Source organism: Mobula birostris, chromosome 32 (genome assembly GCF_030028105.1).
Source record: "Mobula birostris isolate sMobBir1 chromosome 32, sMobBir1.hap1, whole genome shotgun sequence".
NCBI lineage: Eukaryota > Metazoa > Chordata > Chondrichthyes > Myliobatiformes > Myliobatidae > Mobula > Mobula birostris.
In genome coordinates this window covers 7,923,174-7,936,507 of record NC_092401.1, presented here as the reverse complement: position 1 = coordinate 7,936,507, position 13,334 = coordinate 7,923,174, and the positions used below count along the sequence as shown (strand labels likewise).

Here is a 13,334-nt window from a genome sequence, read left to right as displayed (position 1 = left end):
GCCTGGTGGTGAATCACACCCCCACCCCCTACCAGAGAAGCAGACAGTGGGACTGCTCCCTGCACAAGGCTCTCTTAAAATGCTTCTGGTTAAAAGGAGCTCATGCGGCTCGAAAGAATCTGTTGTTTCTCAGCCTGACGACAACGAGAGTTCTGGGCTCATTGCAGAGAGAGATGGTTTGTTTACTGAGAGTGAACTCTGGATTGAAGCCTCTCGGGACTTTGACCACAGCTGCTCTGAAGTGAGCTCAGCATACAGTCAAATTCGATTTTCCAGCCTTTTGGAGTCACAGTGTAGTGATGTCCAGTCGCCTCATTATAGGAAAGATGAAGAAGCTTTAGAGATGGTGCAGAGGAGATTCACCAGGATGCTGCCTGGATTAGAGAGCCTGTCTTCTGTGGAAAGGTTGAGTGAGCTCTTTGGAGCCAAGGAGGATGATTGTGTAAGATTGTAAGAGGCGTAGGAAGAGTGGACAGCCAGCGCCTAATTCCCCGGCAGGTAATGGCTGTAGCAGAGGACATCCTTTTATGGTGAGCCACGGATTCAGAGGCAAGTTTTTACATAGTCAGTAGGAAGTGTCTGGACTGCACTGTCAGGGGAGGGTGTTGAGCCGGATACATAAGGGACATTTAAGAGACTTAGATAGGCACGTGAATGAAAGAAGAATGGAGGACGATGGGCTGTGTAGGAGGGAGGGGTTGGGTTGTCGATGGAATAGGTTTATAAAGGTCGGTACAACATCATGGGACAAAGAGCCCACCCTGTGCTGTACTGTTCTATGTCCTATGGGAGGGGCTGGTTAATTTCACTCCTTTCACTCTTTTCCAGATAAACCACGAAACACAACTATATCAGTAAATAACAAAACCGTGTCCAGGTTTTCAGTCTTCATCAGAGTAGATGATGAAGTTACAGTCACTTGTCACTCCAGTGGAAACCCCCAAGTAACACTGACGTGGGAAAGACCCGGTCAGGGAGTCGCAGGGGAAACCGACCTTCCTGGGGTTCTCCACATTTCCCAGGCAACATCAGAACATAAAGGAATTTACAAGTGTAGAGCCAGCAATAAATTTGGAACGGATGAGGAGCAAGTGGAAATCAAGATGGAAGGTCAGTAAGTTACCTTGGTCGGTGTGCATGGATAAGAAAATAAATAATAAACCATTTCAGAGCTGAGGTATCATCCCTGAGTGATCACCAGTAAATGCTGAGAGTTATGACATGCCCAGGATAAACAAAGGTGTACAATCTCTCTCTACATCAGACCGTGTGTTGCTCGTCGGATGGTACTCCTGCCTCGAGTCGGGAGATTGGCGGTTCAATCCCTCTCGAGTATCTTGGGCATTAAAACTAGGCTAGTGTCCTGTGCAGTACTGAGAAAGCAGTCTCAGACATACCAGCTGTCAGATGCGGTGTTAAACTGAGCTGTCTGACTCCTGAGATTGACGTCCTGTTATTCATTATTTTTCCCTATTCCTCTGCACACCAACAGCAAAGAAGCAAATGGGCAAACATGAGAAAGTCTGTAGATGTTGGAAATCCAAAGCAACACACACAAAATGCTGGAGGAACTCAGAAGGCCAGGCAACATTTGTGGAAAAGAATAAACAGTCGATGTTTCAGGCTGAGACTCTTCACCAGGTCCCTTCGTGAGTCCTGCTGAAGGGTGTCAGTCCGAAACATCGACTGTTTACTCTTTTCCACAGATTCTGCCTGGCCTGCTGAGTTCCTCCTGCATTTTGTGTGTGTTGAAATGGGCAAACTACCTTTTAAGAGTAATGAAGACAGAAAATGTTGGGATACTCAGCAGGTCCAACAGCATCTTGGAACAGAGAAACAGAGCTTCAAGTTGGATCAAATGAAAGGTCTGGAAGGTTAACCCTGTTTACTTCTAAGTATTCCCATTCTAGTGTACTTATTTCAGATTTTCAGCATCTGCAGTGTTTTGCTTTGAGATCTCTGCCTCAAACAGTGTTGCTTTGTAACTGGCCTCTTCACTGTTCATACCAGTCTACGTTTCGGGCTGACACCCTTCTTCAGGACTGGAGAGGAAGGGGAAGAAACCAGACTAAAAAGGTGGGTGGAGGGGAGGGATAATAGGGATGGTGAAAGGTGATTCTAAGTGGATGGGAAAGATGAAGGACTGGGGAGGAAGGAATCTGATAGAAGACAGTGGACCACAGTAGAAAGGGAACGAGGAGGAGACCCAGGGGGAGCTGATAGGCAAGTGAGAAGAGGTAACTGCTCTCAGGAGGGAATAGCAAAAGAGGAAAGTGGGAGGGAATTTTTTTGAACCGGAAGGAGAAATCAAGATTCATGCCATCAGGTTGGAGGCTACCCAGGAGGAATGGCTACCCAGCTGATGCTCCTTCACTTTGAGGGTGGCCTCATCTTGGAACAATGGAGACCATGGATGGACATGAATGGGAATCAGAATTAAAAGGTCTTGGCAGATGGAGCGGAGGCGCTCGACAAAGCTGTCCCCCAATGAACGATGGAGCTCATCAGTGTAGGAGAGGTCACATTGGGAGCCCTGGACAGAATAGACAACCCAGCAGATTCACAGGGGATGTGTTGCCTCACCTGGAAGGACTGTTTGTGGCCCTGAATGGAGGTGAGCAGGGATGTGAATGGGCAGGTGGAGCACTTTGGCCACTTGCTGGGATATGTGCCAGGAGGAAGTTTAATGGGGAGGGACAAATGGAGAAGGGAATCACTGAGGGAGTGATCTCTGCAGAGTGAGGAGGTAACGATATGTTTAGTGGTAAGATCGTTTTGGAGATGGTGGACGTTGAGGAGAATGATGTGTTGGATGCAGAGGCTCATGGGGTTGTAGATAAGGACAAGAGGATCTCGATCACTGTTAAGGTGGTGGGATGATGGAGTGAGCACGGATGTTCGGGAAATGCAGGAGATGTGGGTGAGGGTGACAACATCTTTCCAGTGAAAGGACAAGTGGAACGGAAAACTATTCCAAATGTGGCCCCACTGACATCCTGTACAGACGCTACCCTCAATACTCTGACTGATGAAGGTCAGTGTGCCAAAAGCCATTGTCACCATACTGTCTGCTTCTGACAGCACTTTAAGGGAACTGAGATCACTCGATCTCTCTGTTCTGCACACACCCCAGGGCTCTGCCGTTCACTGTGCAAAGTCCTACACTAACTTCACTTCCCAAAATGCAACACCTCAAATTTATATATTGATTGAGTTCCAGCATGGGACAGTCCTTTCCGGCTCTTTCTGTTCTATTGCCACCTAGCAACCCCTGATTGAACCCTAGCCTAATCACGGGACAATTTACAATGACCAGTTAACCTACCAGCTGGTAGGTCTTTGGACTGTGGGAGGAACTCAGAGGAAACCCATACAGTCACAGTGGGATCATGCAAACTCCTTACAGACAGTGGCAGGAACTGAACCTGGGTTGCTGGTCCTGTAAAGCGCTGTGCTAACCACAATGTTACCGTGCCTCCGTATCTGAATTAAACTCCATTTGCTATTCCTCTGTCTACTTACATAGCCGATCAAGATTTCCCTGTAATTCCCGATAACCACCTCCACTGTCCATAATGCCACCTATTCTTCTTGTCATCTGTAAACTTCCTAAACATGTCCCTGTATGTTCTTGACCAAACAGCAATGGGCCTAGCTCTGAACCCTGGGCACACAGCTCATCACGGGCTTCCAACCTGAGGGAGCACTCTCCGAGGTGCTGCCTTCCAGCTGAGGCATTAAACAGCCTGCTTTCTCAGGCTTGTAGCTAAAACAAAATGACACAAACTCAAAGAGCAGATGATTTCTAATGGAATCCTGGTCACTACTTGACCCTCAATCAGCATTATTAAAGCAGATGATGGCATTGCCACGTGTTTGTTTCTGGTCTTGCTGGGTGAAATTTGACCTTCAGTCATTACTCCTCAGAAATGATTTTCATTGGTTGTGAAGTGCCATGTCAAAATGTTTCATGTGTAGTATGTGTTTATATAGAAAATGAGAAAGCATGGGAGAGTAAACAGTAAGGTACATGAAATCTACAAAATTCTGGGATTTTCAGAAGGATCAGTGGTTTTACAATTGATGTATTTGCCTGAGATGGTTAATGATTCTGTAATGGCTTTTGTGCATGTTCCCCAGGTGATGATTGGAAGATGGTGCTGGCAATCTTGCTACCCATCCTAATACTGTTAGTCATGCTGGTCGTCGCCTGCATCCTAAGAAACAGAGCTCGGAAAACAGGGCATTACGAGGTCAAGAATGCAGCACCCCACAAAAATCAGGAAATCCCTTCTGGGATTGATCAGGAATCTTTTCCTTTAACAGAAGTGAATTCAGACGGAGTTCTAAACAATAACCACTCACAAACTAATATATATGGTGTTACATCTATCAATTCTGCACAGATAAAACAATAATTTAATGAATATTGTTACTGAGGGAGACTGCCGATTCCAATACTACAGTCTACCGGCAACATATACTGTGCTAAATGCAAGGACACTTCGTTCCCAGGAGTGTTGATTTCCGGGTTGTTTTGAATCAATTCATCAGAAAGTTGATTTGGATTTCTACGAACACGGAGTCACCACCTGAACATGGGCATCAAGACTATTTCAGCAGTAAGGGCATCTGAGCCTGGCAACTTTCCGTCCCACTCATGGAAATTACTGTTGGATAACAGATTTGTTCACATGTTGCAATCATCTTCTTCTGTGGTAACTATTTGCTTAAATGACACAAATATTGTCTTCATATTATGTTACAAGTGGATAAAATGTGAGGCAACTCGTTTCGCAACGTTCTCATCCTCTTGTTTAAATAGTTAATATATGATTGCTTTCTATCCCTGTTCCAGTTACACAACTCCCCGAGGACTTTCTGACTGCCCATTGCTGATTCATCCCTGCACTAGGGGGAGCTGTGCTTGCAGCTGCCTTCAGTATTAAACTCTGCAGTTCCCTTCCCAGACCACATGGTGTCTCTCTCTTGCTTTTTAATCATCCCCTGGTGTCGATTGATGTCCGGTTCTCAGAGCGTTATAAATAGAAGTCAGTGGCGTTCTGTCCGAGCGCACTCTGAAATAAATTCACAACCAGAGAGAAGGAACTCCTCCCTAATTCAGTTCCAAATGACCATTCACTCACCCCGAAACTTTGCCTCCAGCTCCACAGTCTTCCATTTTCAGAAAGAGCAGCCATCCTGGTTCCACTCACATTGAGAAGGGTTCTTCTAACCTCCAGTGTTTAGTGGTACACCACCTGTTTGTCGAGAGGTGCATTTACAGTCTACACAAATTATCTTCCGTTTGTTCAAATCATTCAGAAAAATATGGAAAAGAGCTGGTCTGTTTCTCCATAAAAGCTGGCTGTACACAATTCTCAGGGCTAACATTTCTCATTTCACACTGTCGACAAGCAGGGAGATACCGTAAGCAACACAGAAAAATTGTTGGAGGAACGCAGCAAATCTGGCAGCACCTCTGGAAATGAATAAACAGTCGACTTTTCAGGTCGAGACCCTTCATCAGGACTGGAAAGGAAGGGGAAAGTTAGGTTGAGGGGAAGGAGGATAGTTAGAAAATGAGAGGTGAAGCCAGGTGGGAAAGGTAACGGGCTGGAGAAGGCGGAATCTGATAGGAGAGGAGAGTGGTTCAGAGGAGAGAGGGAAAGAGGAGGAGCACCAGGAGGGAGGTGACAGGCAGGTGAGAAAAGCTGAAGGGTCAGAGTGGGGAACAGAAGAAGAGGGGAGTGTTGAGGAAAAATACTTTTTACCTGAAGGACAAATCATTATCCATTATAAAGAAATACCATAATAAAGAGAGAATCAATTTTATTTGCCATATACAATTAGGAATTTGCTGTGGTGCATTGGTGTGACAAAAAAGCAACACTATTAAAGACTAATATAAAAATAAATTTCAGAGTAGCGATATGGTGTCAAATATGCATAAATATTGGCATATATTTGTCCAGCCTTGTTAAACACTTGACTACCGTTCATGTTCTGCATTTAGAACAAGGTCGGATCTGGGACGGAGAGTAACTCAAATAATCTTGCAGCCAGAATAGTTCTGAGAATCCATTGAAATTGTGGTTACTGCCAGAGGAGCTTGTTCTCTGGGACTGGAATTGGAATGAGTGCATTATCGTCGTATGTACAGAGATACAGTGAAAAGCTTGTCTTGGTTACTGTACATACAGATCAATTCATCACACAGTGCACTGAGGCAGTACGAGGGAAAACAATATCAGAACACAGAGTAAGGTGTAACAGTGACAGAGGGCGTAGTGCAGGCAGAAAATAAGGTACAAGAGCATAATGAGGCAGGTTGTGAGGTCAAGAGTCTATTGTACTGAAACAGTGGGGTAGAAGCAGTCCCTGAGCCTGTGCTATGTGCTTTCAGACTCTTGTATCTCCTGCCCATACGGAGAGGGGTGAAGAGAGAATGTCCGAGGTGGGAGGGATCTTTGACGATGCCAGTTGCTTTACTCAGGCAGTGAGACGTGTAGACAGAGTCTCTGAAAGGGAGGCTGGTTTCCATGATGTGCTGAGCTGTGTCCACACCCTCTGCAATTTCTTGTGTTCATGGGCAGAGCAGTTGTCATACCAAGCCAGGAGAGGCTGTTTCCCATGCTGCACCATATTAAAAATCGGTCAGCGTCAATGGGGTCACATCTACTTTCTTTAGCCTCCTGGGGAGGTAGAGGCATTGGTGACATTTCCTGGCCATGGGATCTGTGAGGATGGGCAAGGACAGACTCATCCACACTGCTGGGAACTTCAAGTCCTTAACAGTCTCAACCACAGGTTATGCAGACAGGAGCGTGTGCACCCCACCACCCTCCACCGGCCAAATCCCACCCAGACCTCCTGAAATCATTGACCAGCTCTTGGTGTTGCCTGAACTGCGAAGGGTTGTTGCCTATCTGTCTCCTTCCTGTACACTGACTCAGTTATTTTTCTATCTGTCTCCTTCCTGTGATACGGCCCGCTACGCAACCTGTAAGTCAGATGTTCCCAACCTTTTTGATGCCATGGACCCCTACCATTAACTGAGGGGTCCGTGAACCCCCAGGTGGGAACCACTGGTAAAAATAGAGTTAGAGCAGAATCTGACAGTGTGTGGAATGCTCTACACCAGTGTTATACAGTGACAAACACATCCCCACCATTACTGTACCCCAGTGTTACACAATTACAGACCTGTCCCCACCAGCACTGCATCCCAGAGTTATAACTACAGACCTGTCTCCACCATTACTGTACCCCAGTGTGATATATTAACTGTCAGATGTCCATTTTATTCCTGTAACTCTTAATTATTTCTGAATTACTTTTTGTGTTAAATTCATCTCATTTCTGCCTCAGTTTTGGACTCACCCAGTTCTGTTTCTGAAATCAAAATAATCAGGCTCACTACTTTTCACTGCCTTGAGCTTACTGTTTTTACATAACTACATTGTGGACTCAATCGAACTGCAAATACTTTATACTGTATTATAAACAGTTTCTGTTACAGCATTACAAGTATATCAGTACGTGTTTCACTGTCATTATCTTTAAGCTTTTGTTGCAGCTGGTGACTGGATATTTATTGTGTGTTTCATTACATAGACATCCATAAACCATGTCTTGTGCAGACAATATTTTCAGCACTGCTGTTCATGTTCCTACCACTCAGCAACATTGTAGATATTGATATAAAAGGGCTATTTCTAGTCAACACATTTGTATAAGTAAATTTTAATGAAGTGAATGTATATTTTGAAGAAAATCTATTTTGTCAATGAAGCACGATTAAACATCAATGTTGGTAAGAAGAATCTTTTCACACCATGGTTGGTGTTGGAAGTAACTGAAGCCATGTCTTACTCCAGTGTGCTTGATCACACATCAGGTACAATGTCCAACACCCACAGGGTTCTGCAGACATTTCTCACCATCTATTTTTTATTGTTTTTATTTATTGAGATACAGTACAGAACAGGCTCTTCTAGCCCTTCGAGCCACACCACCAGTAACCCACTGATTTAATCCTAGACTCATCACGGAACAGTTTACAAAGAACAATTAACCTCATAACCAGTACGTGTTTGGACTGTGGGAGGAAACCAGAGCACCTGGGGAAAACCCACGCACTCCACGGGGAGGACGTACAGATGCTTTACAGAGGACATTAGGACTGAACTCCTGACGCTCTGATCTGTAATAGCGTTGTGCTAACCGCTAGGCCATTGTGGTGCCCTCAAGACTGTGCACCAGAACCAGCCACCCAGTGCTTCATAGAACATAGAAGCGACAGCACAGGAACTGGCCATTTGGCCTGAACCAGATAAAAAACAAATCAAAAACACCCAAACACCAATCCCTCTGATCTACACCATGTCCATATCCCTCCATCTTCCTTACATCCATGTGCCTATCCAAACGTCTCTTAAAAACCTCCAATGTATTGGCATCTACCACCATACCAGGCAGCGTATTCCAGGCATTCACCACACTGAGCAAAAAACTTACTCCTTACATCCACCTGGAACCTGTCCCCTCTCACATTCAATGCCACCCGTCTGGCACTAGATGTTTCAACCCCCCAGAAAACAGATACCCTTTATCCACCTTGTGTCTGCCTCTCTTGTAGTTCTCTGTCAGATCACCCCTCAGCCTTGGGCGATCCAGAGAAAGCAAACGAAGTTTATCCAGCCTGTCTTGATAGCACATGCCCTCTGAACCAGGCAACATCCTGGTAAACCTCTTCAAAGCCTCAACATCCTTCATATCGTGGGGCAACCAGAACAGTATGTAATACTCCAGATGTGGCCTAATCAGTTTTGTAAGGTTGCAACATATTCCCCTGACTTTAGAGCTCAGTGCCTCGACTAATAAAAACAAGCGTTCCATAAACCTTCTTAACCACTTCATCAACCTGTGTAGCCACTTTCAAGGGACGGTGAACTTCGATCCCAAGATCTCTCTACTCAGCATCACTGTTAAGGATCTTGCCCTTAACTGTGTACTGTCTCCTTGCATTTGCCCTACCAAGGTACAACACCTCACATTATCAGGGTTAAACTCCATCTGCCATTTATCTGCTCGTATCTCCAACTGATCTATGTTGTGCTGTATTCTTTGCCAGTCCTCTACACTCACCACAACTCCACCAATCTTGATATCATCTGCAAACTTACAACCCACTCATCCACATTTTCGTCCAGGTCATCACAAACAGTAGAGGTCCCAGCAGAGATCCCTGCAGAACTCCACTAGTTACAGACCTGCAGCTTGAATAAGTCTCTTCAACCACTACCCTCTGTCACCTATTGGCAAGCCAGTTCTGAATGCAAACACCCAATCCAGACCCCATGCATCTTAATCTTCTGGATTAGCCTCCCAGGAAGAACTTGGTCAGATTCCTTACTAAAATCCATGTAGACAACATCCACTGCACTACCACCATCAATCTCTCTAGACACCAGTCTTTGGTCTTCTTCAACTCAGCCACATTAAGTTCTTTGCTGAGTCACGTCCTCCAGTTAAAATCTGTTACTCCTGGATTGCCTTAAAAGTAGTCATGGCCCTTGTCCTGTTCAGTAGTAAATTGGTCACAGAGTGACACAACACAGAGATGTTCCCATTGGCCACTGTGTTCATGCCAACTGAGATTAAATTCCACCAGTCATGCCTCTGCCCACATTACCAGCTCATCAATATCACCCAGCAGCCGATAACACTCCTGTCAACAAAACAGTCAATCTTTGTATCATCTGCACACTAACCAATTGCATTCACCTCCAAGTTCAGACTTATAGCAGAAGGTAGGAATGTCAGCAGCGATTCCTATGGTAAGTTTGGTTGGAATTTCTACATCAGGGGAAATGAGGTAAGGCTCAAACAGCACAGCTCAGAACTCATTCACATAGTTAATTAAAACTGGATGAAATGCCAGATTTATACTGTCCTTTCTGTGTTTAAATGCACTTGCTGGCCTCTCTCTCCCTGCATGTAGTTAATCCTGTTTTCAGGTGCCTTGTAAGCTACCTTCCACCTCTAGATATTGTCTATTCTCTGACTCTCCTTGATTTCAAAGAGTACTCTCTATCCTGAGACCTTCTCATTCTGTTTCTGACTCTGTGCAATGTGCCCCTTAATCACTGTAACCCATAAATGCAAATCTTTCTCTAAGCACTCCCTACTTAAATCCAAAATCAATTCATTGGTAATTTAATAATAGTCTTGATTGAATCATCTGAATAACTAGTATAGAGGAAATAACACACTGAACCACTATTACACTAAGTGCAATCGTGTCCCACACCTGCACTTTGGGAAGTCTAATCATCTGGTTGTACCTCTACTCCCCGAGTATAGGCAGACACTAAAGACTGCAGCACCAGTAATGAGGACCAAGAAGGTATGGACCAGGAAGACACAGGAGCACCTACAGGGCTGCTTTGGACTGTGTACAGGGAGTTATCTTCAAGCCTGGATGAGTATGCCCCACTTGTCACTGACTTCATTAAAACCTGTGTGGACGAGTGTGTGCCTATGAAGGCTTACTGTACATTCTCAAACCAAAAGCTGTGGGTGAACCAGGAGATTTGTAGTCTGCTGAAGGCTAGATCAGTGGCATTTAAGTCTGGTGACTCAGGTCTGTACAAGAAAACCAGGTATGACTTACAAAGAACTATTTCAAGAGCCAAGAAACAATTCAGGGAGAGGTTGGAGGTAATATTAGATACATGTCAACTCTGGTAGGAGTTGCAGGATATTATTTCCTACAAAGCAAAACCCAACATTATGAATGGCAGCGATGCTTCAGTACCAGACGAGATCAACACCTTTTATGCTCGCTTTGAAAATGAAAATAAAACCACAGCTATGAGAAAACCTGCAGCATCCAATGCCACTGTGACGTCTGTCTCAGAGGCTGGCATCAGGCTGTCTTTAAAGACGGTGAACCCTCACAAGGAAGCAGGGCCCAATGGAGTCCCAGGCCAGGCTCTGAAAACCTGAGCCAACAACTGGCAGGAGTGCTCAAAGACATTTTCAATCCTTCATTGTTACGGTCAGAATTTCCCACATGCTGCAAAAGGGCAACAATTATACCAGTGTCCAAGAAGGGCAGTGTGAGATGCCTCAATGACTATCGTCCAGTAGAGCTCACATGTGCATGTACAGTGATGAAATACTTTGAGAGGTTGGTCACGGCTAGAATCAGCACCTGGCTCAGGAAAAACCTGGACCCACTGCAATTCGCCTACAGCCACAACAGGTCTACAACAGATGTGATCTGAATGGCTCTCCAGGCAGCCTTGGATGTCCTGGACAACGCAAATACTGATGTCAGAATGCTGTTCATTGACTGTAGCTCAGCATTCAACACCATCATTCCTACAGTCCTGATCGAAAAGCTACAAGACCTCGGCCTCTGTACCTCCCTCTGCGACTGGATTCTCGACTTCCTACGAAAGGCCACAATCTGTGCTGATTGGAAGTAACATCTCCACCTCACTGACAGTTTACACAGGAATATGTTTCTTGGCCCACTGCTCTACTCTCTCTACACCCATGACAGTGTGGTTAGCATAGCTCAAACAGCATTCTAAATTTACTGATGATACAACCATTGTTGGCAGAATTTCAGATGGAGATGAGGGTGTACAGGAGTGAGGTATACCGGTTAGCAACAACATTGCACTCAACATCACCGAGACCAGAGAGCTGATTGTGAAGGGTGAGGCGAAGGAGCACAAACCAATCCTCATAGAGGGATCAGAAGTGGAGAGAGTGAGCAATTTCAAGTTCATGGGTGTTAATATCTGTGAGGATCTAACCTGGACCCAACATATTGATACAGCTATAAAGAAGGCAAGACAGTGGCTTCATTATACTTCATTAGGAGTTTGAGGAGATTTGGTTTGTCAAATAAATTTCTACAAATGTACCATGGAGAGCATTCTGACTGGCTGCCCACCATCTGGGATGGTGGGGGGTGGGGTGGCTACAGCACAGGATTGAAATAAGTTGCAGGAACTTGTAAAATTAGTCAATTCCATCCTGGGCATCAACCATCGTGGTATCCAAGACATCTTCAAAGAGTGGTGCCTTCGGAAGGCGGAGTCCATCACTGAGGGTCCTCACCACCCAGGGCATGCCCTCTTCTCATTGCTACCATCAGGTAGGAGGTACAGGAGCCTGAAGGCACACACTCAATGATTCAGGAACAGCTTCTTCCCCTCTGTCATCTGATTTCTGAATGGATGTTGCACACATGAACACTACCTCACTACTTTTTTACTTGTTTTTTGCACTACTTGTTTTAACGTAACTATTTAATAGACATATATAAACTTACTGTAACTCAGTTTAATTCTCTCTGTTTATTTGTCATGCATTTCATTGTACTGCTGCTGTAAATTTAACAAATTTCACGACATATGCCGGCAATATTAAACCTGATTCTTATTCTGATCTAACCCTTAGCAGAGCGAAGATGTTTTGAAGCAGGACAAGTTTTGTATTGAGTTTTTCAGCATGTTAAAACTTGTTATCTAGTTTTCCACTAATTTTCACACCATTTGAGCTGCACTAGAGTCATCTTGCTGTTAATGTGCTGACGTGGTAACAGGTGTAACACATAACACTAATACAGACCAGAAGTCTCTTTGTCAAGTAAACAAACTTCTCAAGGCTTCCTTTCCAGCCTGTTGTCAGTTTGAAAGGTTCAGCTCTGACACTAAGAAACCACAGCACCTAAGGAATAAGAATTTCAGTCAAATTTTCATCTATTTTTGTTTCACTATGAGTTATACAGGCATCTAGCTGCAAGTTATGACTTGTACAATGGTGGCATGATGTAGATTTTAACCAAGTGTACAGACCAACAGGACTGCACTTACTGACAGGATCACAGATCAGATCCTGAATGTCCAGCAATGGGGCTTCACATTGTCTTGCTGTGTATTCAGAAAACAGAGGAGTACAGAACAAGTGGTCATGGCATCTTTTGTTCCAAACACACCTGATAACAGAACATTTAAAGGAGAAATAAAAAGTAACCTCAATAGAAAGATATTGCCATGTATGAGGTGGCAATTCAAAGTTCTGAGAAGCAACGGGACTTGGGAGTCCTCGTACAGGATACCCTTGAGGTTAACCTCCAGATTGAGTCAGTGGTAAAGAAGGCAAATGCAATGTTGGCATTCATTTCTAGAGGAATACAGTATAGGAGCAGGGATGTGATGTTGAGGCTCTATAAGGGGCTGGTGAGACCTCACTTGGAGTACTGTGGGCAGTACTGTGAGTACTTTGGTCTCCTTATTTAAGAAAGGATG

General features: G+C 44.6%; 1 protein-coding gene across 1 annotated transcript in view; it reads left to right on the top strand.

The window, feature by feature from the left end:
* Positions 1 to 4,804, top strand: part of LOC140191119 (intercellular adhesion molecule 1-like) — a 44,384-nt gene extending 39,580 nt beyond the window's left edge. The window contains exons 7-8 of the mRNA XM_072248225.1: positions 829 to 1,110; positions 4,141 to 4,804. Coding sequence (XP_072104326.1) covers positions 829 to 1,110; positions 4,141 to 4,418 — 560 coding nt within the window. The 3' untranslated portion in view covers positions 4,419 to 4,804. The remainder of the gene's footprint in view (positions 1 to 828; positions 1,111 to 4,140) is intronic.
* The last annotated feature ends 8,530 nt before the right edge of the window (positions 4,805 to 13,334 follow it).